General features: G+C 56.8%; 9 protein-coding genes across 9 annotated transcripts; 5 read left to right on the forward strand and 4 right to left on the reverse strand.

Moving 5' to 3' along the window:
- Positions 1-962: 962 nt before the first annotated feature.
- On the reverse strand, positions 963-2,786 carry B0H64DRAFT_452811 (concanavalin A-like lectin/glucanase domain-containing protein; the record flags this gene model as incomplete). Its single annotated transcript, XM_062807214.1, has 2 exons — positions 1,830-2,786; positions 963-1,761 (listed from the first exon to the last, which is right to left on the reverse strand). The coding sequence occupies exons 1-2, from the start codon at positions 2,648-2,650 to the stop codon at positions 963-965; spliced, it is 1,620 nt and encodes a 539-aa protein (XP_062653775.1). The 5' UTR covers positions 2,651-2,786.
- Positions 2,787-3,814: 1,028 nt separating this feature from the next.
- B0H64DRAFT_413020 (cytochrome P450) lies at positions 3,815-6,231 on the reverse strand. The gene is made up of 5 exons (XM_062804957.1): positions 5,106-6,231; positions 4,977-5,043; positions 4,666-4,899; positions 4,260-4,592; positions 3,815-4,172 (listed from the first exon to the last, which is right to left on the reverse strand). Exons 1-5 carry the CDS (start codon positions 5,909-5,911, stop codon positions 4,044-4,046), a joined length of 1,569 nt encoding a protein of 522 aa, XP_062653776.1. The 5' UTR covers positions 5,912-6,231; the 3' UTR covers positions 3,815-4,043.
- Positions 6,232-7,573: 1,342 nt separating this feature from the next.
- Positions 7,574-9,078, forward strand: B0H64DRAFT_427817 (uncharacterized protein; the record flags this gene model as incomplete). The annotated part of the gene is made up of 4 exons (XM_062805810.1): positions 7,574-7,901; positions 8,145-8,373; positions 8,443-8,590; positions 8,623-9,078. The coding sequence occupies 4 exons, from the start codon at positions 7,574-7,576 to the stop codon at positions 9,076-9,078; spliced, it is 1,161 nt and encodes a 386-aa protein (XP_062653777.1).
- A 74-nt stretch (positions 9,079-9,152) lies between these two features.
- Positions 9,153-10,412, reverse strand: B0H64DRAFT_413023 (S-adenosyl-L-methionine-dependent methyltransferase). Its single transcript, XM_062804958.1, has 2 exons — positions 10,310-10,412; positions 9,153-10,247 (listed from the first exon to the last, which is right to left on the reverse strand). Exon 2 carries the CDS (start codon positions 10,180-10,182, stop codon positions 9,271-9,273), a length of 912 nt encoding a protein of 303 aa, XP_062653778.1. The 5' UTR covers positions 10,183-10,247; positions 10,310-10,412; the 3' UTR covers positions 9,153-9,270.
- A 619-nt stretch (positions 10,413-11,031) lies between these two features.
- On the forward strand, positions 11,032-13,516 carry B0H64DRAFT_413024 (uncharacterized protein). Its single transcript, XM_062804959.1, has 6 exons — positions 11,032-11,565; positions 11,640-11,860; positions 11,932-12,157; positions 12,224-12,932; positions 13,047-13,340; positions 13,416-13,516. The coding sequence occupies exons 1-5, from the start codon at positions 11,263-11,265 to the stop codon at positions 13,199-13,201; spliced, it is 1,614 nt and encodes a 537-aa protein (XP_062653779.1). The 5' UTR covers positions 11,032-11,262; the 3' UTR covers positions 13,202-13,340; positions 13,416-13,516.
- A 497-nt stretch (positions 13,517-14,013) lies between these two features.
- On the forward strand, positions 14,014-15,571 carry B0H64DRAFT_61608 (uncharacterized protein). Its single transcript, XM_062808514.1, has 2 exons — positions 14,014-15,504; positions 15,558-15,571. The coding sequence occupies exon 1, from the start codon at positions 14,033-14,035 to the stop codon at positions 15,389-15,391; it is 1,359 nt and encodes a 452-aa protein (XP_062653780.1). The 5' UTR covers positions 14,014-14,032; the 3' UTR covers positions 15,392-15,504; positions 15,558-15,571.
- A 1,156-nt stretch (positions 15,572-16,727) lies between these two features.
- On the forward strand, positions 16,728-17,152 carry B0H64DRAFT_413030 (uncharacterized protein). Its single transcript, XM_062804960.1, has one exon. It carries the CDS (start codon positions 16,775-16,777, stop codon positions 17,075-17,077), a length of 303 nt encoding a protein of 100 aa, XP_062653781.1. The 5' UTR covers positions 16,728-16,774; the 3' UTR covers positions 17,078-17,152.
- Positions 17,153-19,057: 1,905 nt separating this feature from the next.
- Positions 19,058-20,824, reverse strand: B0H64DRAFT_332414 (general substrate transporter; the record flags this gene model as incomplete). Its single annotated transcript, XM_062801046.1, has 4 exons — positions 19,058-19,758; positions 19,818-20,199; positions 20,257-20,610; positions 20,684-20,824. The coding sequence occupies 4 exons, from the start codon at positions 20,822-20,824 to the stop codon at positions 19,058-19,060; spliced, it is 1,578 nt and encodes a 525-aa protein (XP_062653782.1).
- A 309-nt stretch (positions 20,825-21,133) lies between these two features.
- Positions 21,134-22,066, forward strand: B0H64DRAFT_452816 (uncharacterized protein; the record flags this gene model as incomplete). The annotated part of the gene is made up of 4 exons (XM_062807215.1): positions 21,134-21,354; positions 21,391-21,396; positions 21,528-21,864; positions 22,004-22,066. 4 exons carry the CDS (start codon positions 21,134-21,136, stop codon positions 22,064-22,066), a joined length of 627 nt encoding a protein of 208 aa, XP_062653783.1.
- Between the last annotated feature and the right edge of the window lie 270 nt (positions 22,067-22,336).

Raw genomic sequence — 22,336 nt, forward strand, 5'->3', positions numbered from 1 at the left:
ACTCGTGATACCAGCCGAATGACGATCTCAACGAGGCTCCTTACGTGCACCGCCTCTACATCCAGCCTGTAGGCTCCAGCAGGACCAAACCCAAGTCCAAGAGGATCAAGGAGGCGCGACACAACGGGAGGATCTTGGCCCGATGCCATATAAGCGACAAGGCCACACCCCAACAGATTCGTGATGCCCTGGCCCAGAGCTACGAGACGAAGGAGAAACTCCCGGACAAGTCCACTCAACATCCTATTTGTTATGCTCCTCCGGTTAGCGAAGAAGGCTGAGGCGAAGGAACGAAACTGCACCCCGTGGCCGGGCTGTGGTATTATTAACTACCTGGGCATGGCTGAAAAAGCGGCACTCCGGAATATAAGCGTTGATTTATAAGCGTTGATTGACATATAAGCGTGTATTTAGATGGCTGAGCAATGACTTGGATTGGGTGTTGACACTATCGTCTGTGAAGCGAAGGTTGACTTGAGCAGGGCATGGCAGGAAGCATAATTGACTGGAGATGGTAAGAGTGCGGAAACAGTATTAATCAAGTCTCAACGGTGAAGGTAGCGAACTGCTGTTCAGGAGGCACAGGCAAGCAAACCAACAAGCAAAACACCAAAATGCCAAGGGTATATTTGCCGTCAACAGCCAATGACTCGGGGGGGTGGCTACTGTACACTAACAGCAGTCAAGCTGCGCCCCTGTCCGCTTGCAAGACGCTCCAAGGTGAACACGCTCTATCATCAGCCCGATCTATCCAAACCACAGGGCTGCGGGTGACACCGTCATCAAGACCGCAAGATCATCAAAGCCCAAGACCATGCCGATACGTAGAAAGAGAAAAAACAACCGGAAAAAATAAAGAAAGGAAAAAAAGAGATCCATCGCTCGGCAGATTGCCTCCCCTCCCCTCCCCCCTGTCTCCTCAAACGCTACCCCACCTCCCCACCCACGCTACCCCCATCCATCTACCTATTATACCCCCCACTACCGTTCCCGTTCCCGCTGCCCCAGTACGCATCATTCCCCCTCGCGCCCTGCCCCCCGTTCCCGTACGGGTCCTGCTCATACGCAGCACCGTCACCACCATAGCCACCGTCGGTGGTGAAACTCCGCTGCGGCTGCTCCAGCTGCTGGTACCCGGGCCCCGGCGAGCCCATGCGCGGGCTGGTGTAGCTGCGGTTCGGCTGGGTCGGGCTGCGCAGGCTACCCGGGCTGCCGGGCCCCGGGCTGGCGATGCGGGGCGACTGGGCACGGTCGCCGAGGCGCGGGATGGGGCTGTGGGGGCCGTTGTTGCCCGCAGCGGCACCGGCGGCGGCGGCGCCCCCGGCTGCGGTCACGCCCAGGGCGGAAGCGGCGGCGGAATCCCAGCGGTGGTCGAGCGGGGAGGCCGGGGTGGTGGCGTGGAGGTTGGGGGTGCCGGGGACGCTGTAGCCGTCCTCGTCGGTGAAGCCGTCGCGGCGCATCTCCTTGGCGTTGTACTCGTGGGCCTGCGAGGCGAAGCTGTCCGGGTCGACGCCGGCCTTGCGGAAGCGCTCGAGCTCGAGGCGCTCGGCCTCGGCGCGGGCCTCGGCCGCCTTGGCCTCGCGCGCGCCGCGCCGCCGCTGCCGGATGCAGTAGAAGAGCCCCGTGCAGAGGAGCAGGCCGAAGAAGCCCGCCACGCTGGCGTAGATGGCGATCTTGCTGCCGTTGGGCAGGTCGTTCCACTTTTCGGAGAGTGATTTCTCGGGTGGCGCGTTCATCACCTCCTTGACGGTCGAGTTGCCCCTGACGTGCGGGTTAGTACGGGATGCGGCTGGGTCTCACATCGCCACGAAACGGCGCGCAACACTCACTCAATGACCTTGATGCTCTCCCACGAGCCCGTCTTGTCCGTGTACTCGTACTCCTTCCCGCTGCTGTAGTCCTCGACGTAGGCGCTCTTGACGAACATGTCGAAGGGCCCCTGGCTGTAGTCGGTGTCGCCGCCGGCCCACTCGCGCGTGCCCTTGGGCATCCTCGGGTCGCCACCGGCCCAGATGCCGATGGACAGGCGCATCGGGGTCTGCGGGTAGTAGTACGTGTTGTTGGCGTCGTCAGGCACGAGGCGGCGGACCTTGCCTCCGTCAATGTAAAAGTCCAGGAAGTCCTTGGTCCAGATGGTGGTGTAGTTGTGGAAGTCCTCCTGCACGTTGGCGGCCACCTGGTGGTACTCGGCGTTGGGCACATCGGGCATGAAACCCTTACCAAAGTAGTTGCTCTGCGCGATGGTCTCGTTGCCGCCAAAGAACTCCCAGTCGATCTCGTCCAGGTTGTCGCTCAACATCATGATGGAGCTGATGACGCCGGTGCCCTTGGAGGCCTTTAGGTGGACCTCGGTGCGGCCCCAGAAGTAGTAGAACTTGGAACGGATGGTTGGCGAGTCACCCATATTGGTGATCCGGAAGCCGGCTCCGTTGTCGGAATCGTAGGTCACAGGGCGGACTGTTGTCTCCCAGATATCGATGTTTGGTGTGCTGTTGAAGTTGAAGTTGGCCTCCATGCCGAAGGCGGGATTGGGCGGACATGTCTTGTTCATGGGGAAGCAGTCGGTCGAGACCTGGGCGGCGGCATTGCCGACGAGGGAGGACCACGCCAGCAGCGCGACGGCTGAGGCGGGCACTGATGGGAGCCACATGGTGGTGGCGGCGATGGCTGTCCGAAGGAGTGTGTGAATCGGGAAAACAAAAATAAATATTTGGATATATGGTATTTGTCGTCGTCAACGCTTAGGTCAATGTTGCATGTCGATATTCGCACGATGTCGCCAGGACTTCGGTGCGGTAAACCGTAACGGCCGTAAACGGAAATCGCTGACAATGGCGAGATATAGAATCGAAAAGGGTTGAGCGTTGGTCGCAGTGCGAAGGAAGGAGCGAATTCGCACGGCAGTTTGGAGGCAATTCGGGCCTCAGGGAGTGACTGTCGGTAGTTGCAAGCAAACAAACACAGACAGTGCAGTGTCTTGCTTCGAAATGAGTGAAGTGGTCCAAAAGGAGTGACTCGAGCGCCGAGGTGCAGTGATGAGCGCAATTGCACCAAAAAGGACTCGGATGGGTGTCTCGAGGGGTCGATGACGACTGTGGAAAGAGCGAACACAGTGATGGGCAGACTGCAGACTGCAGACCGCAGTGAAGAACTGAATTGAAGGGGTAAAAGGGGCACCCATGACACGCAGGTACAGCTTGGAAACAGCTTGGCAATCAGACCCGAAGCGGGAAAGCCCGTCCGATGCACGAGCCAGCTTCAAGGGAGCCCCTGGATTCTGCGACGAGATCCGCACCGAAGCTGTCCCTTTTGGGATAGTGTTTCTTGGAGCAGCCAATCGACTGGCAGCCGTTCCCCGAGGAGTTGTGCCGTGCCCTTGGCGCGTCCGGGAATGGCTGTTCATTGCTGGCGATCCGGATCTTGCATTCTGCCAAATCACGAGGACAACGATCAAAAACTGGGAGGAGAGAAACGTCTTTCGGCTTGTTTCTATTTTTATTTTTAGTCTTCCTGTTTTTGACTTTTCTGCATTTTTTTGTTGGTTTTTTAGGGGAGATTGTGGAAAGGGTCGGCGGGTTCAAGATCTTGGGATGCACTTTCCTTTTTCTGGTGTCCTTTTCCTGCATTTCCCCATCATGCCGCGCTTGGCATTGCATCGTTTTGCATGAAACTGGCGCGGGCGTGCCGAAGCGGATCCAACCTTAACACGGCTCTCTCGGAACCTGGAATCCACCACCAACGCGCAGACCCGCTGCACCGTTCTACCGGAATCAACAACCAATCGCAAAGGGAAAAGTCATGGGTGATCTCAGGGAACATGAATATTCTTCCATTGCTTCCCAAGCTTGAGCCAAGCGGAAATACGAGAACACGAGGATACACTGCCCACCGCTTTGCCACTTTGTCCAACCGAAGAGTCCCGGAGATGGTGTTACCGCTCGAAACGAAATCAACAAATACCAAACGAAATGGTGTTACTTTCGTAGTATCAATAATCATCTCACAGCGTCACACGACAACTTAAACACAAGGGTACCCCCATCCTACTTCTCCGCCTCGGTCTCCCGCAGCGCCACCGACACCCACATGTCGGACTGGAAAAACAGATTGTAGTTGATGCTCTTCCACGGCTTCGCGGGGTTCACGAGCTGGAAGTCGAACTGGCGCAGCAACTGGGAATTTTGTCAGCACAAGCACAACTCTCTCATCACTGGACCAAGCAAGAACACCCCGGATCAAAGAGAAAAAAAAAGTCTCACCTCCACAAACACCTTATTCAGCTCCAAAAACGCAATCATCTTGCCCGCACATCCCCACCGGCCATACCCGAACGCGAGCTCCGCCACGCGGCGCATCTCGGCGCGCCGCTCGCGGTCCGGTCCCTCCGCGGCCTCGAGCCAGCGCTCGGGGCGGAACACCTCGGCGTCCTCGCCAAACACGGCCCGGTTGCGCCCCGTCATCCAGAAGTTGGGCGCGATCAGCGTCCCGCCCGGCACGTGCTTGCCGTCGATGGTGTCGCCGCCGGGGGGGATCACTTTGAAGGGCAGGCCGGTGAAGGGCGGGAAGAGGCGGAGGGTTTCGATTATCACGGCCTTTTTTTTTGAAGGGGGGGAGAGTCAGTATGGGTAGTGAGTGGGAAAGGGGGGGGGGGGGGGGGTCGCTTACCTGCAGATACGGCATCTTCTGGGCCTCGGCGCCGGTTATGGGGCTGGAGATGAGGCCCGCCCGAATGCCCGCGTCGATCTCGGCCTGCAGCGTGCGGTAGGCGCGCGGCGTCGTCATGAGGTAGAGCATCACCACCCGGATGGTGGTTGCTGTCGTGTCCGAGCCGGCAATGATCTGGATCAGCGCCTCCGTCTCGCACTTGCGCTGCGACAGGCCGTGGCGCATGAAGGAGCCCTGGCGTGCGGTGAGTATGGGGAGCTGAGGTGCTGCGTATGAGAGGTGGTGGGGGACAGGGGGGCATAGGCACATACTAGCATGTCTTGCTGGTCTTTGGCATCTGGTTGGGCGAACCGTTTTCCCACGATCGCCCTGCCGGTGCTGCGATGGGCTCTGTCAGCTTTGCCCATCATAAGGAGAGTCTGGAGGATAGAAGCACGCACGCCATGAGTCTCCCAATCCCTTTCTTGTCCTTTGGAGACGGCCCGGCCAGCTTGAGCATAAACGACGACCCGAAGATGGCCCGGAGGTACGGGACGGCGCAGATGAGGACGATCGGCGGCGCCGCGTCGTTGAGCATCTCAATGTGGCCGTGGATGTCCCGCTCCGCCTCGACGAGACCAAACTCCTCCCCGAATGCGAGCTTGGAGATGGAGTCGAGCGTAAAGTACTGCGCCATGTTGGCCAGGTCCAGCATCGGCTTTCTGTCCCAGGGCCCGACAGCGGCGTACTTGGTGCGGATCTTGTTCGTCATCACGTTCAGCATCAAATCGACGTCGCTCTCGAGGCTCGGGTTGTCCTTGCCCGCGTACCCGGGCGCCGTCTGTGCCTTGACCTTGTCGTGTTCGGTCGTGTTGAGCATATTGAACATGGAGTCTTCGTACGGGTCGGCCGTGCTGAGCTTGTACCAATCGGATCGCGTGTACTTGGACCGCGCCGCCGACGTGCGCCGGATCACATCCGGGTCGCTGGTTAGCAGTTCGTTGGGCCCGATGCGCACCGTCGACGGCGACCCGGCCCCGTACTTGGCTTCGGCCTCACTCCATATCTCGCACATGCGGCCGCTGTATGAGGCCCGGCCGACCCAGAGGTAGGAGAAGGAGGCTAGGAACGGGCCGTTGAACTCGCGAAGACGCCACCAGGCGAGGACCGATGTCACTACATAGGTGGCGATCGCGATGCCGCCCACGGTCAAGACCCACTCGCCGAAGCTGAGGCCCGAGATGATCTCCCGGAAGAGTACCGCCATCGTTGTTGCTTGTTGCGTGCGGGGTATGCAGGGAAGTTGACGATATGTGGCGTTCCGCGTGTCTCAGGCCGCTGATCCAGTCCAGACTGTCCAGTTGAGCTGTATCCGTAGTCCGCTATGTGGTTACACAGCACAAAGCGCAAGCTGCGACACTTGCTTCTGGTGTGTTAAGCATCAGAAGTTGAAACCGGTGAGGTTCGTGGTGGCGCTCGCTTGATGCTTTTTATTGTCTCCATCTTCAAGGGTATCATCCGGCCTAGGATCAATTCGGCGATCAACCCGGACTCGAAAGGTCCAGTCGGAAGGCGGTAAACCCAGACATCGCACCGTCACCGCGTTTCCGCTTCCATTCCATTGGCCCAACCCCGGTGCCGAGTCTGCAGGAGGCCCGGAATCGATGTGACTCGATTCGTGTTTGCACTTGATGGATTGACGCAGAGTCATTAACCTGGTTTATTTGCGAGTTCTGTGAGATTTTTTATCCCTCGCGTTCTGCTCGAGGTTTGCGTGGGTTTTGGAAATCTCCTACACACTCTTGCAAGGGGTATGAAAATGGTATTCTGCCAGTAGTAGGATTACGCAACGATATATGGGCCATCTTCGGGTGACAGGTCGGCGTCGACCCGTGATCCGGCATATCAGGATGAAACGCCAATGTCACCTCACTCTCAGGAGGGTAAGTGATTGCGCCTTGCTTTATATGATTAGCAAGCCGTGTCCCATTCAGGTCCTTTCGCTGTGTAAGACACATGAGGACGGCAGTTGTACTAAAACCGGTTTGCTGCAATGCCAACTTGGGCCTATTACTGAAGAAGATACCTAATCGTCATAGAGGAAGGCAGACCAAGGAGCTTCATGTGCCACCCCAATCGAGGAAGAGGAACCTGATTCTTGCTAGAACTTCCCGAGGGGGTTGATGTTGGTCACGAGAACTAAGCTCGGGACCGATCAGGTCGCGAAAGCGCGGCTCAGGTCAGGTCCAATATATTGATTGAGTAGAGCAAGTTGTCCTCGGTATACGTCTTGCGACGCTAGTAGTAACCCTCTGGTGCCCACCTTGGGCTAGCCTGGTAACAACGGTCAGCGGTACTAGTATGGTAAGGAGATTGGCTTTCCCCGCTTTCAGGCTTTCAGCTGGTCCGACCTGGTCGAGTAGGGAGGTAATCACAGAGGGGATTGTGCCAAGATTGTGGTCGTATTTTCGGCGTTGACTCTAACATCGAGCACACAATATTGGAATCGGGACCTGTTGGAGGTGGTGGTAGTGGGGTATATCAGTACACAGATCCGGCAGGTCCCCTAACGGGAACCGGTCTCCGTTTTGGGACCTCCGATAGGACCACGTGGATGGGGGAACTGGAAACCCACCGTACTTGTGCAAGTGCGGCCCCCAAGTCGAGGATTGGGACTTGGAGACGCAGCTTTGAGGCGTAAGGTACTCGCGTCGAGGCCGGAGCTCGCCACATGGTAAGCTCCACTCAGTTGCTTGGATCCTCCTCAACCACGCCGGGTGAGTCAGGCGCTCGGCTGTCAAACTCTCCCCGCCATTGATGATATATCTACATTCCGTTCAGACTTCGAGCTTCCGTGCGGTGCCTTGGTTTGGAACACCTGTGACCTTTCCCTGTCTTACTCACCGAACTTTGCCGCTCCAAGACAATTATGGCTGACAAGAACCAAACCGTCCAAACGACGCCAACGGACAACCTATTGGCGCCGTACGTCCGCGTAACAGAAGCCGACAGGTTGCCATACACGCCCCGCGTCCGCCTCTGCATGGCAGCCTCGCCACGCCTGTCAACAACCCTCCCCTATGACATCGACTTCCACCTCGAGCGAGACGACGACGACCCCAGGCCCTGCATGATCATATGGAGCTCCGGCCTCGACATCCTCATCCGCTCCAACCTCCTCCTCTTCCGCCACGTCACCGGCGCCGACGGCCGCCCGGGGCTCGAGAGGGTGGATGTCGGCCCCGATCCGAGGGTTAGTAAGTATGCCTGGGACCGGTACGACCGCGGGTGGCTTTGGGGCTCGGAGTCTGGGTGGGTGGAGCTTCCGGCGGGCGGGAGAAGCCCGCGGATGGCGAGCGAGAAGTTGCCGGAGCGCTACCGCAAGCTTCTTGTGCCTGGTGAGAGGTACGAGCTATTTTATCCGGGGGATGAAGCCCGTGTGTGGGTGTGGGGCACTCGAAGGGATCATTGGCAGAAGAAGTTGAGCCTTCCTATCGTAGGTTTGAGGACCCCGGACGCGGAGGTGGAGGAGGAGCTGCCGAAGTTGGTTTTGCCGGGTGGGAGTCGGTCGGGGTTTGTAGTGGAAACGGAAGCGGTGCCTTGGCCTGGGCGGGAGGAACACGAGGCCAGACTGGGGTTTACGAGCGCAAATAATGCGGAGCGGGTTTGGCGATGGGGCGAAGCGGAGAAGAGGCGCGCACCAGATCCTATTAAACCTTCCGAGAGAGTGTATGTGGTTTCCTTTCTCGTCTCGCACCGTACCCGCACCGATTCTGACAAGGTGGTGTTCCATGGTAGACAAGGGGCACCTAACCTGGTCATCACGCTGGACTGCCCTCAGGCATTGGCTTTGCATAAATCTCGCCCGGGCAGTACGACCTTTGAGATTGGCGCTAGGGTGACTTACGACGCCCCGGCATCTGAAAGACCCATCACGTTCGCACATGTGATCTCTGGCAGTCAGGGTCTATTGGTCAGCGAAGTGCACGCGAAGGCTATGAGCTCTACAAGCACCATGACTTGGACGAAGGTAGCGATGAGCAGGAATGGCAAACTTGCGAGATGGATGACGACGAGGAAGGGTATAGAATATTCGATTCCGACGGGCCGGATATCAAGGTTCGAGTTCGCGATCAGAGTGAGTTCATCAGCTTACGTCCAGGGGAGTCCTGGACCACGACATATCAGCTCCAAACGACAACATACACGATTCTTCCGAAGGATGTCAAGGCCGGCGATAGATTCCGCTACCAGTTCCTGGGCGCGGCCAATGTGGATTGGTGGGACTGGGGTCATATCGAGGATGAGCATGCTGAGACGGTCGTGAGCTTGCCGCCCTGGAGGGGGCGAGTAGTTGAGCCCAAGGACAATGGAGGGCGGCCAAGATTGGTGGTTCCTGGTTCAGACGCTGTCGAATTTCGAGTTGTCGGCTGACAACGGGGATTTTGAAAGCGATAGAAATCAAAGCGTGTCTAACAGCTGTGACCTGCTCTGTCGCTGACTGTCGATTTAGTGGTAAAATGCATAGTAGATTATTTTCAGACTAAGTACACATCCGACTCCTTACTCCACGCCCCTGAAGTGTTACCCTACTCGCACAAGACCGCCCGGCAGTCTACCAAATCGCTACTTCGTCTTGGCCCCCTCAATGGGACCCCCGGGCTTGGTCGCCGTGACAGCCACATAACGCCAATGCTCCTGGTGCAGATACCCCTGGGCGCCGGCCACCGTGTTGATAAACCAGCGCTCCAGCCGGAACAGCTTGATGAAGAAGTACGGCACCGCCGCCAGCATGTAGAACAGGCGCAGCATCGGGCGGATGTTGGCCGAGTAGTCGACGACCTTGACGTCGGTAAACCCTGCATCCTCCAGCATGCGCTTGAACACGCCGTCGTGCGAGCGCGCATTAGTCGGCATGGCTGCGTACTTGTTGACCAAGTTCATTTCGTCGGCCACTTTCTGCGGGATGTGCTCCTCCACGCCGATCGTGTGGTCATACTCGAAGAGCGCGAGTTTGCCACCCGGCCGCAGGATGCGGTGGAACCCTGCCAGCGCCTTCTCCGGGTCTGTCGCGTGGACGAAGGTCTCCATGGTGTAGAGGCCGTCGTGGGACTGGTCCGGGATGGACTCCAGATGGTGGTAGTCCATCTTTTGGACCGTCACGGTTCCTGGTGGGAGTTTTGCGCGAGCGATGTTGCGTTTCGCTTTGACGATGTGATGGTCGATCAGGTCAATGCCCGTGACGCGAAGGCCGCGCTCTGCCATGTAGAGCGCCACGTGGCCCACACCGCAACCCGCGTCAACCACCTGCGAACCCGATGGGAGGCCCAGCGCAAGGAAGAGCTTCTCCTCCATGGCCCGCAGGGCCTTCCCTACAGGGAAAGCCCAATATGTGCCCTCCTCATAGTATCCAAAGTGCCGTGTGCCACCCAGCACGAGGCGGTATCCTATCCGCGACTCCAGCGACTCGTAGTATGACTTGAGCAGCGGGTTCGCATCGACGAGGGGCTCTGCCGAATCCCGACCGGTGGTAGCCATCGTATTTCAGGGGGGCAGGGAGTAGATCGAAGGGCGGGAAGAGGGTCGTAAACAAAAAGGATGCGCTGAGTTTCCAATTAGCCGCGGTAGACGAATTGTGCATGTGTGGTTGTGGGAGGACTCTTACCTGGAACAGGCTGCGACAGAAAGTGTCGGGTATTGGGATGAGCGGCCTCGAGAAAGTGAATTCGTTGTTGAGGACTCGAGGAACAAGAAAAGTGTTGCCATCGAGTTCAAGACGCGAGCATCTGATTGTCCCGCCAAGCGAGCTGACAGCCAATGTGAACCCCTGCCATCAAAATGCAACTTCAAGCCGGCGCTTAATTCTTGCTTCCGCTACAGTGCGACCCTGGCTAACCACCGTGATAAATGCTCGGGTACCGTCGCCTTTCCCGCTTCAACTGAAATGTCCGAGAATAAGTTGGCGGTCTCGCAATACCCAGCACAACTTGAAAGTCCCTCTGTAGGTACCTATTGAGGATGTACCTATCCGACCCTAACGATACCGTATATATCAAACCATGCGGAATTAATGATTGATCCTAGCTCTTTGTATCTCTTGATCACAAAGGTAGAACGAGTTCTCCGCGGTCATGACACGGAAAAAGACTTGAGACATCTTGGGGTGGGCCCCCCTGGACAACGTGTGAAGCCTCGGCGGCAACTCAACCTACCATCTGAGGACCTGCATGTCACCGGCCGCCCCTGCAGCAAGTCGGGCCCCCAAAATATCAACTGGTACCACGTCGCCGGTTCCCAGAGGAACACGAAAATGCAGTTGGTTCTTTGCTCGGAACCGACTCGGGGATGGGAAAGAGGGAGGGGGGTGGGGGGTGGGCAGCCCTGAGTAAATACTGGACCATCCTCGCCGTCCTTTCTCGCGCATCTTTTCGCGGTTTGACTCCCAAGCCCAATTCAACATTGAGGCACGGCCGTTGACCGTGTCGTTTTCTTTGTTCCATGCATACATTCTCAGTACACCGTTCTTGATGTTCCAGGGCCTGGCGCCGTTAGTCGCGAACTCGGAACCAGATCAGGCAGTGCCTTGTTCTGTCCGTCTCTCTTTGCAAGTTCCCCCCCATGGAACTCAACGTAACGCTGGCCGCGTCCTCGAAAACAAACTCCTCAAACAACACTCTCGAGCTAACGGGCTGGAACCCATCCGATACAAACCGTGGCAGCATCGACATTCTCTGGTCGTGCTGCATCATCATCATTTTGTGTTGTTGGGTTTCAACCTTCCCCAACATCACGTCACTGAACGACAAGTGGTATCACGCATTCGTCGACAAGTTCAATCTCGCCTGCATTGGTTTTCTTGGCCCAGATTACCTCTTTGCCATTGCCCTTGGCCAACTGTCGAGTGCCATGAGGAGTGTGAGAGTAAGTACTAGCTTTCTAGGCCCTTTTTGACGACTCAACCATCAGGCATGACAGTCTTACACCCACTTCGTTAGCTATTCCAGGATCTGTCTCGCGTCGCCCACGGTAGAAAATGGACCTTGGTCCATGGTTTCTTCGCAGACATGGGGGGCTTCACCCTCGTCAGCCCCGACTATCCACCGTTCCCAGTCAACGCCGAGCAACTACATTATCTCGTCAAGCACGGCCATGTCGATTTTCCGAGCATAACTAAGCCAGAGATCAAGGCACTGAGTAAGACGGACAGCCTATCCAAGTGTGACCCCCCGGCCCACCGCAGCTTGCCTGACGTACCGAGTACTTTTTGGATGCTGACCACCCCACCAGGGTCATTGTACTTTGGCAGGTCCTCTGGTTTTCGGCATCGGAACTGCAGCGAGTCAGGCAAGGCTTGCCGATGACAACATTCGAGCTGACGGCGCTGTCCTTCTCGCTGACCATGCTCATCACCTCGCTCTGTTGGTATGCCAAACCGACTAGTTCAACTTCCATCATGCTACACACCAACGATGGAAGAAGTGTCCAGTACATCCGGGCCGCAGCCAGGAGTTCGGTTAGTCATTACTTCACTACGGCCCATGTCGTGGTGGTGTCGTGAGGTGGACTAATAAGGTGACAGACGCATCCCGGCCTCTCCTCGACCTGGTGCCGCAGCCCCTTCGACTTCATCTCCCCACACCGGCGGTTTCGTGTCGATGTGCACTGGTCCTATTACGCACGGCTCACCTACATGGTGAAAGTACCCTTCTTCTCGCGAGAAATCAAAACGCGCCTCTGGGACCGGCTACCCTCGGACGCTTGGCTAGTCGTCGACCGTGGCCTACTCGCCCCCGCATTCCTCGTCATAGTGGGATTTAGTGTATCGCCGCTGATCGCTTGGAACTGGCATTTCCCTACCGACGGAGAGAGGCTCGCCTGGCGCGTGTGCAGCATATACCACGCCGCCTTCTCCATTGCGCTGGGCGTGTATTACATCTATGCTGCGCTGCTTGAGGATAAGAAGGCTGCAAAACTAGCCAACTACCCGCAGTCTCTTCCCTGCACACCCAAGGTTCAGCAACCGGCAGCTATCGGAAGACCGGCCCTCGATGAGTCACGCCCGAGCAAGATCTGCCATGATGTCGAAGCCGGCTCGGCACCCCCAGAAAATGCTGATGCCAAAACCAAAGGAGTTATTCCGAGGTTGATCACCTGGCTGCGGAGTTGGCGGAACATCTCGCCCGATCGTGACCCGGACATGGCGATCGGGCTTCATGCGACCTTCCCGGCCCTGATAGGGACCTTCCTGTACATATTCTGTCGGATATTCTTCTATGTGGAGGACTTTGCTTCGATACGTCAGCAGCCACTGAGCGTCTACACGGCCATGAACAAGTTCATTCCTTTCATGAGCTAGCCCGTGGATAATAGGGTAGAATTTGAAGCTCGGTCTGGGGGCTCACCGTTCGCCTCTCTTTTGTCTCCGCCGCTCGCTCTACCTCGTCTATCGTGTTGCGACTCTCTTGTTGCCCCTCCTAATTGTAACCGAAGTGGCGGGTCCCTCCTAGAACAAGGCGATATCCGATACGAGATTCCGGGGATTCGTAGTAAGACTTGAGCGACGGGTTTGGCTCGGGATTAGCCGACTTTTCGTTTAGAGAAGACATGGTGTCTGGGTGGTTGACGACTTGAAGGGGACGAAGGAGGGAGGGAGGCTGGGCGATGATATGTTTCCCTTTTCCAAGAGTCGGGCTTGGCTGTCCGGTAGTTTCAGGGCTTGTTTTACGTCTCCGCTGGAATGAATGAAATACTTCTTCAACAAGATGGCTCACCTCTCGAGTTGGTGGTCTGAATAACTGGTTCCAACGGGGAATGCTCACCGGAAACGGTATTTGCGGTCTTTATGAGCAAGACGGACGGACGATCCAACAAGCGCCCATGTGCCACCAGCCCCCGGCTGACGTGACATCAATGATCAAATCCCCGGACGGCCCCGCGGATCAGCTCAGGATCACCGGAGCCGTGCCACACCCGCGCATCAGCCCTTCTCCATCACGGCGGCGCTTACGAGGGCGTTGCGCCTTTCTTTGGGATGAGCTTAGTAGCGTTAACTAGCGGTTGCTTTGTTGGGCAATGGAATATACACTCGAATGCACAAACTAGGCTATTTGAATTCTAACGGGGATTATCTTTTTAGAGTTCTGTCTTTTTCCTTCAGTCATCGACTTTTCTCTTCCCTTTTCCCTTTTCCTTTTTCCCTTTTCCTTTTTCCCTTTTTCTTTTTCTTTTCTCTTTTTTTCTCTCTCTTCTTTCCTGCTCTCCTTTCTGTCCCAAGTTTTCTTGGCAAGTCTTGGCAGATGCGCCGAACTGCCGCCCTGCCGCCATCCCGATCGCTTAGCGCGACTCGGACCCTGATTGATCACAAACATCTCCCACTCCACCATGGACCATGGCAGACGGCGCGGACCCCACAACTTCAACGACCAACAGTCTCAACAGATTTCGGCCGCCTCTACCACCACCCATCCCACACGCAACAGAGACTAAGCAGCGTACTATCTCGTTTCGCCACCCGGGGTACCCCGACTTGATTGGGCCGAACCTGGTCTCTCTCGACGCCGTCGACCATGAGCTGGGAGATGGCATCGACTACGACACCGCCCTGGCCGCCTGTGGAATTGTCGCTTGCAACAGATGGTCCCAGAGCTGGTTTGGTGTGAAGGACAGTCAGGCTGCCAGTGGCTTTCGTGCCGTTCCAAGGCCTCACGATGGCCTCCTTCGGGAGTCCATCTACTACTTCTTCGTCAGCCAGGACAAGGACGAACAATATCCCGTGATCCCCAGCTTTGACCACTGGCGCTTCCCACATGGAGACCTACCCGACATATGGCAGGCCCTGGATATCCCCTCCCCTAGCCCTCCCGTTGCCTCGCGTCTCAGACACCTCAAGGTTGAAGGCAAGCATGCCGCCGAGATCCGCGACGAGTCGTGTCGCCTCACAGCCTGGACCAACGCCGCCGAGGCCTGCCACCTTATCCCCTCCGCCAGTGCCACCTGGTTTGCCGTCAACGTCATGTCTCGGTACTGCCGCCTCTCGGGGGGCAGGAATCCGGTCGACGATGACCGCAACCTCATCCTCCTACGCCGGGACCTGCACTGGCTTTTTGACCAGCGCCATTTCACCATCCTGCCCAAGAGGAGCCCCGGTGATCTCTTCGGCAGCCCTTCCCTGGTCTTTCACACCCTGCAGCCCCGTGGAGATTGCGAGCTCCACGACCTGTTCCACAACCGGACTTTACAGCAACCCACCAGCGGCCTCTCCGTCGAGTTCCTCTTCGCCCGGTTTGCATGGTCCATCTTCTGCGACGAGATATACCCCTTCCTCACCGGCACCTTCCGATACGCAGTCCAATTGTTCGACCCAACCACCGGGGCGGTCAAGACGGAAACGCGTAACAGTCTCGGCCTATCCTCGGTTTTCCAGGTCTTGCCGTCTCGCACGTCCAGCCGTAGTATCAGTCCCCGGAAACGGAAGGCAGCCGACACGCAGGCTGACCACGGTTCGGATAATGGTGACGAGCTTGACAGCGACGGCGACCAAGACGAACCGCCACGTGGCCGCTCGAGGGAGCGAAAGCGGAGATTTATGGGGCACCCACGAGGTTTTGGCCCCTTAGCAACTGAGCCCAGCCTCGCTGGCGTTTCTGTTTCTACCTTGTCTACCGACGTAGAATCGTGCGGCTCGGCAGAGGACGGAGCTGAGGATGGAGGGGTAACAGAAGGAATACAAGCGAAAGGTTCAGACTAGCTTCATGATAACCATCAGATGAATTATTACCAGTCGGCCGCTCGCGACTTGCCTCGGTTTGAAATCCAAGGAGCCCGAGTGTCGGCCGGCCGGCGTTATTGATATCCATTGCAGTGAGACCCTGAGCCCATCTCAATATAAGGGCTCGTCGCTCACCTCTCTTCAGTCTCCGCCGCCCTCTCTGCCTCGTCCAACCTATTCCGATTCTGGTTGTTCCTCACGACTTGCCTCCCTTCCCGAAACGCGAAGCGCCCATAGCCAGTCGCGTCTCCCTGCCCGTTTCGATCCCGCCAGGGAGAAAGGCAGATGTGCAATTTTCATCACATCCATCTCTCAACATGGAGATGGCGTATTTTTGGAAGTCCAGAAGAGTCGGTATCCAAGACACGAAGAAAACGCGGATGTAAGACGCCGCGACCAGTGCGAGGAGCGTCTCGTCAAGGGGTACCCCTGAACCTGCGAATACCGGTATCCTTTCGGCTGTTTCTTGGAAGTAGGACACGGACTCGGCCTTGTCTGCGAGCCAGTTCAGAGCAATGCGAGTTTCAGATAGTCGGGTTTGGTACTTGGTCAGTCCGGCACCGACATCTGACAGTCTCGTGATGGTCAAGAAAAAGACGGCAACCCATTAGGTAGAACTGCCCAGCTAGAATAAGCAAGGAACCGTCTGCCCTGCAAACGAAACGACACTCCTCCCACCTTGATACACACACCAGTCCCCCCACAGTGCCCACGCTTGAAATCTTAAGGAAGTGAGACAATGAAGATAAACCTTCGATCACCTGCTAGGTGGCAAAGTAGCACTTTGTTGGCGGCCGTTAGACGATGCGGAGATCTTGACCAACCTAGTAACGCGACGCTACTGGGGTTATCCGCTCGTTGTCGGCGGGAGCTGGTCCAGGCCAGTTGTGAGAGGCTCGGAACCCCAACCTCCTCAGTTCAAGGTCGAGTCCCACGTGGGACCCGATGCTTCCTTGCAACCGAAAAACGTCGAGCCCTGGGCGGAGGGTCCGACCGTGCCCGCCTCTTCGCTGTTGACGACTTAACCTGCAACGTAAATAGCTGCGCATAGTCGACAGAGCGCCCCTACCGCCGATTGGGGGCCAAATGCGTGTCGTTTGGGGGCCGAGATTGGGGGCCGAATGGGGGCCGAAGTCCCTGACACTGGAGTATATATAGGGGTGCGAGGTTCCCAGTATAATCCAGAGAAAAAGCATCAGACCTGCTCCGACTGCTACCAGACCTAGATCCCCCTCCCCTATCAAAGTCCAAGTTAGTGCATTGCTTGAACACATGTTTTACGATGGTTAAAAGCTTAGCTAACGTTCCTCTCACACAGAACCTATCTAAAAGTCAACTCAGCAACACACCTCACCTTCTACCATGAAGTTCGATATTGGCAATCTTGTTTTGGCGGCGGCTTTGCTGCTTGCTGGAGGAAAAGGAGCAATGGCGTTCGACTGTGAGGTGTTGCAGTGTTTCCAGGACCATGGCGACAATTTACCCATTCATCAGACGGTTCCTTTCTGCCACAGTGATGATATGTACATCGGTCCCGAGGGTGGGCAGCAAACCTGCCGCTGCTTCAAGGATGCGTGCAGTCTCTTCAAGTCTCGATGTGAGGGTCGTGGGTGGCGAGTACACACGCTTGGGGGCTGTGTTTGTACTGGGCCGAGCGCCTGCTGATTGGAATGAGGGTTGGCGAGAACGATTGGACCACAGTCATATATTCTAGCTAGAAAAGGAAAGGCTTAAGTGAGGATTATGCCCCTGATGATGACCATGCTATTGCGCACCGGACTTGGTGTAGGCGGCCTCAGTACCATCGCCGAGCGCTCGTAGGAACATGTTGGAGGTGGTGGTAGTGAGGTATATCAGTACACAGATCCGGGAGGTCCCCTAACGGGAACCGGTCTCCGTTTTGGGACCTCCGGTAGAACACGTCCGCCTAACCCCAACCTTGTTACGAGAACAGCCGTGACTGTGAGTAGGTACATGAGGCTACCCACAGCTGTAACTTGCATAACGACCCTCATGGTCTCGGACCAAGTTCATCTTTCCAGCCGCTCATGTCGGAACCGCTGCAGCAGAGCTTTCGACATGAGCCGTAGGACACTTAGCAACAAGAATACCTCTCCACAAGCCGGGCAGCTCAGAATAAACGGACACGGTGGTTTTAGTTGGCCGGTCCATACAAGCTTGTTAGGACAACAAAATAAGAAACGCATATCCCAATTCAACTCGAGAGAAAGGCCTAAAAACATTAAATCTCAAGGAGTACTACACAGCCCAACGCAAAGTCGACGGCCGGGATTTCGAGAAAAGGGATTAGCATGCATTGTCACCACCCTTTCGATCACACCCGAACCCCGTGCAAAAAGCTCTTCCCATTCCGCAGATTGGACAGGATACGGCCCTCCCCCCCTGGTCCAATTCGCTGGCCATACGATAGGAAGCAGCAAGATATCGCCAACAACAACTTTACATCATAAGGGACCTCTAGGTTGAGATTACCTAGCAATGATACCCACAATGGTAACCATCGCAACCATCAAGGACCGCCCTCACCCCATGCTGATACGGCCATCGCTACAACCAGCAGCCGAGCGGGCACGATACCTCAACGCCCTGCTCATCCACTGCCATGGGGATCAGGATCATCCAGATACGGCTTGCAGCCATTGTAACAACAATCGCTCCCGAGGCCCGTCCTTGTTCTGCCGGCAGGCTCTCGGTTTATTCGGCGGCGCCTGCTCAAACTAAGTGGCGAGACCATAGCGCCCGCTGCGGCCTTCCGAACAAAGCTCCCCCTGACACTGACGGCGAACACTTGGGCCATCTGCTCCTCCCCTGGCGCGTTGGACACTCGTTTGTTCTTGTCTTTGGTGGTGGTAGGTAGGAATGGATGGGAATTGTCACGGCAAGGGGGAAGGAAACGCCAAGAGGGCCGGGGAGATACCAGAATATGCACAGCCTGTTGAAGCTCGAGAGAATGATGATCCGCAAGGACGAGAATGAAGCAATGAGGCGATTCGTCGCCTACCACTACAACCACGAACGAAGAGGGAAACGCCAAGAGGGAAACGTCCGATGGCACTGGAGGCGCCGATGCCGGTGGTGGAAAGTCGGGTTCGTATTTCAGTGTCGGTTGAGAAGACATTGCCCGCGCTTTGGTCAGAGTGGCCATGGGCGTGCAAGGGGCTGTTGAAAGACATGCTCCTAGCAGAGATCCTTTTTGGGGGATTGGTAGGTCAGGGTTGTCAGAAATGGGGGTGAGTTTGACTAGAACTGGTTTTTGCGGCAGCGGTGGGAACATTGAAGCCACGCGTCGTGTTCCATGGACCATGGTCCGCAACACGGTGACAGGGCGCTTTACCACTCTCCATCGGCAGAGAATATGAACGTTCTTCTCAAGCTGAGGCTCAGAGACTGATGCAACATGACCTGTTTTATATAAACCAAGAGTAGTTGTATACAGGTGTGCCACTATCAAGCAATGTGATGCCCTCTTTATATCCCCGAAAACCCTCGCCCTTGATACCAAAACCAAGCGCCATACTGTCGGGGTCCCCCCTCCAGACGGGCACATCAAGCCTTCTCCTCGGCGTGTTGAACTTTGATATCACTCATCGCCTGCACAGCGCAAAAGCGGTTAGCACGGTTCCCTCAAACACTAGGTAGGTAACCTCCCCAACAAGTCAAAGAACGTACCTTCTCGTTTTCCGACGAAGCAGGCCTCTCGCCATCCTTTAGCTGCGCAGCAGCAGAAGCGGTATGCCCAACACAGACATGCTTCCTGAACTTGCGCGCGGGCAGCTTCGCCTCAAACATCTCGTCGATCTCCTCGAGCGTGCGGCCCTTGGTCTCGGGCAGGAACACGTAGACCCACACGGCGGCGATGACGCACGACGGGAACCAGATGAAGCCGTACTGCGGGCCCCAGCTGAGCGACTCCGGGTTGATGAAGTAGGGCGCCGTGAAGGTGGTCAGCCACGCAAAGAAGAAGCCCACGGCGGCGGCCAGGCCGAACGTGTAGCTGCGCAGCCGCTGCGACGGGATCTCGCCGCCGGCCAGCCACGCGTAGGTCGCGATCATGCCGTTGTAGCTCATCATGTAGATGCACGTGAAGGCGACGAGCACTTGGCCGGTCGAGGTGGTGCCCGGGTGGGTCTTGTAGACGACGGCGATGATGAGCTGGAAGATGCCGCAGAGGACCAGGCCGATCATGATGATGACGCGGCGCCGGCCGTAGCGGACCACGATGAGCGAGTTGAAGATGATGGCGAGGATGCCCATGGCGCTGAGGATGTTGCTCATGCCGAAGGGGTTGGCGACCTCGGACATGCCGAGGAAGTATGCCTTGTACGCTATTTGGAGGGTTAGTTCTGGGCGGACCGGGTAGGGAGGTCATGGCAAGGGGACCTACCGATGATAAACATGGATCCAGACGCAGCCTGCAGCGTGACGGAGCACACTGCGAGCACGGTACGCCGCCTATCGATGGGGTTGGTGAACATGTCCATGACGGAGACGCTGCTGCCAAGCTCAATCTCCCGGTCGATGGCCGCCTTGATCTCGGCGGCCTCGGCGTTGGCGTCGGCGTCGACGGGACGCAGCCACTGCAGGGACTTGACACCCGCGTCGTACCGGCCCGTGAGGATGAGCCAGCGGGGAGACTCGGGGATGAAGAAGAGGGCGACGGTCATGATAACGGGGATGATGTAGATCATGCCGAGCGGGATCAGGTAGGCCGATTTGTCGGGCCGGCCGGCGGTAGCCCAGTCGATGATGGTACCGATGAGGGTGCCCTAGAGAGCTGAGTTAGTACCCCTGAGCCCAAAACCCCCGCCGCAAAGACAACCTACAAAAGATGTGAAAAACTGGAACGCAGTAAGGAACCATCCGCGATACCGTGCCGGGCTGCTCTCCTGGATGTAGAGTTGCGAGAATGTCATGAAGTAGCCGTTCGCCAGCCCAATGAGAAACCTGCCAGCGTAGAGCGCCCCAATGTTCTCGGTGGCCATCATCATGATATTGGCGATGCAACAACTGAAGCAGGCAATCCAGAGACATTGTCTCCGGCTGATATAGGTTGCCACGATGCCGGCTGTCCCAGAGCTAATGAAGGCGCCGAGGGTCATAAGAGACGAGATGAGCTGCTGTCGTTCCGTGTCGAGGTTCCACCCGAGGGGCGTTCCGGGGGCTTTGTGGCCGTAGATCTGTGGAAAGAACCAGCGTCAACTTCATGTTCTTTCGGCCCCTTTAAGACTTGAAAGGGTCGTCACTACGCACCTCGAGGAAGCCGCGCATGGCCTGTAGGCCGCCGATGAGACCAAAGTCGACGCCATACTGGAACGGCGAGAGTGCAATAATACCACAGGCAGCAAAACACTTCCAGTGGGATTTCCACGTCTCGTCCGTCTTGGACGCCATCCCGTGGAGTTGAGGGCGAGATGGGTTGATGTTGTTCGGGTTCCGATCCGGAAGGGAGTACAAGCTCAGGCAGTCAATGCAGGACGGCAAAGACGGAAACGAAAAAGAGGAAGGCCCCTGGTTGATGTACTACAACCTCGTTCATATATTCACATCTGGCTTTTCCTGGCAATTAATATGGGCTAGACCCATCCGCATGCCTGCTTCCATGCCGGACTCCATTCTCCAATCTGGGGAAGCAGGCAAATGCCGACCAAGCTAGGGTGTCACGAGCCATTGGCGGAGACCTTGCCCATGCGGAGAACAAACATGGTCGAGGATCACTTCGGATTGTTGGAGATGAGGGCAGACGGAACGGGGAACCACATCGCCAAGAAGGAAACGAGAAAGCGGGGGAGACCAAGAAGGCCAACGGTCGAGCGGCCATCCCAGTCTCCCCCAGTTAAGTTGACCCAGTTTGACCCCAGATCATGCACCGTCGTACCGGGTCTATTGGGGGGGGGAGTTGGCCTGTCGGCAGTATGGACACAGTAAAGGCTGAACAGAAAGATTAATACCGTAGACAGGCAGTGGTAAGTTGTCCTGCACATCCCCCCTGTTCTTGTCGTCTGGACTGCCGTCATTGGACAATCGAGGTTGCCGCACAGGGTAGGGTAACATCTCCCGCGTGCGCTACCATAGCAGCTAACCTGATATGAACCAGGGAGCCGTCGAACCCCAAATGTCTCCATCTCGGCCTGTTCGGCAGCTTGACTGACCACATGGGGATCTGCTTCTCGACCGTCTCCATCTGTGCAACCGTCACCCGGGTGCCCGGGTGCCTGGGACAGCCTGCCAGCTACCGCATGGTCCGCATGCCATGCCGACCAGTCCAAGTTGAGAATAGTCTTCCGGCCGAGACAAGGCGGAGGCGCTTGTGCAAGCCAGTCTACCCGACCAGAAGGGTCTGGACTCTGCAGCAACTGTGTGACGGTGGCAGGCGGGCAACGGTTCGGGGCACAGATATCGGACCGAGATCTAAGTCCGAAACGTCGAGAAGGGTTAGCGTGACAGACGTCCATCCACGTCCAGATGCAGACATCCTCCGAATCGAACTTTCTCTTGAACAACAATCATCGGATTCACCGCTCTAAATTCGGACTTTTCAGGAGCTCGTCGCTAAACACACGACGTACCCAGCCTCCGGGTATCCCCCGGAATAACAGGATCGGCAATGGTCCTATGCGAGTCGAGTCGGGATGAGGTTCGCTTCCGACGTGCTACGCCCTGACCACGGTCACCAACTGAACGGCCATGTGTCGAATCCTGTGAAACTCGACGACCTCCGAAGATCTAATAGCAGCGAAAAGCATCGGAGTCGAAGAATCGAAGCACGTCTGATTTCCTCCAAAGCGCCGGAACCCATTCGCTGCTGTCCCCCAGAGCAACACAAAAAGAAACAAGAACAGTCGGAACATGCGTCTCACCAACAATGGTCAAAACGGCCCCTGGGGAGAGAATGGGCACCTTCTT

Source organism: Chaetomium fimeti (genome assembly GCF_033439085.1).
Source record: "Chaetomium fimeti strain CBS 168.71 chromosome Unknown B0H64scaffold_14, whole genome shotgun sequence".
Taxonomy (NCBI): Eukaryota; Fungi; Ascomycota; class Sordariomycetes; order Sordariales; family Chaetomiaceae; genus Chaetomium; species Chaetomium fimeti.

Coding starts and splice junctions, on each gene's coding strand:
- B0H64DRAFT_413030 (XM_062804960.1), top strand. CDS start 16,775: ATGAAGTTCGATATTGGCAATCTTGTTTTGGCGGCGGCTTTGCTGCTT.
- B0H64DRAFT_413024 (XM_062804959.1), top strand. CDS start 11,263: ATGGAACTCAACGTAACGCTGGCCGCGTCCTCGAAAACAAACTCCTCA. Junction 12,158..12,223: donor GGGCCGCAGCCAGGAGTTCG/GTTAGTCATTAC, acceptor ATAAGGTGACAG/ACGCATCCCGGCCTCTCCTC. Junction 12,933..13,046: donor CTTCTATGTGGAGGACTTTG/CTTCGATACGTC, acceptor CTGGGGGCTCAC/CGTTCGCCTCTCTTTTGTCT.
- B0H64DRAFT_61608 (XM_062808514.1), top strand. CDS start 14,033: ATGGCAGACGGCGCGGACCCCACAACTTCAACGACCAACAGTCTCAAC.
- B0H64DRAFT_413020 (XM_062804957.1), bottom strand. CDS start 5,911: ATGGCGGTACTCTTCCGGGAGATCATCTCGGGCCTCAGCTTCGGCGAG. Junction 4,900..4,976: donor AAGACCAGCAAGACATGCTA/GTATGTGCCTAT, acceptor ACCGCACGCCAG/GGCTCCTTCATGCGCCACGG. Junction 4,593..4,665: donor AGAAGATGCCGTATCTGCAG/GTAAGCGACCCC, acceptor TCAAAAAAAAAG/GCCGTGATAATCGAAACCCT.
- B0H64DRAFT_413023 (XM_062804958.1), bottom strand. CDS start 10,182: ATGGCTACCACCGGTCGGGATTCGGCAGAGCCCCTCGTCGATGCGAAC.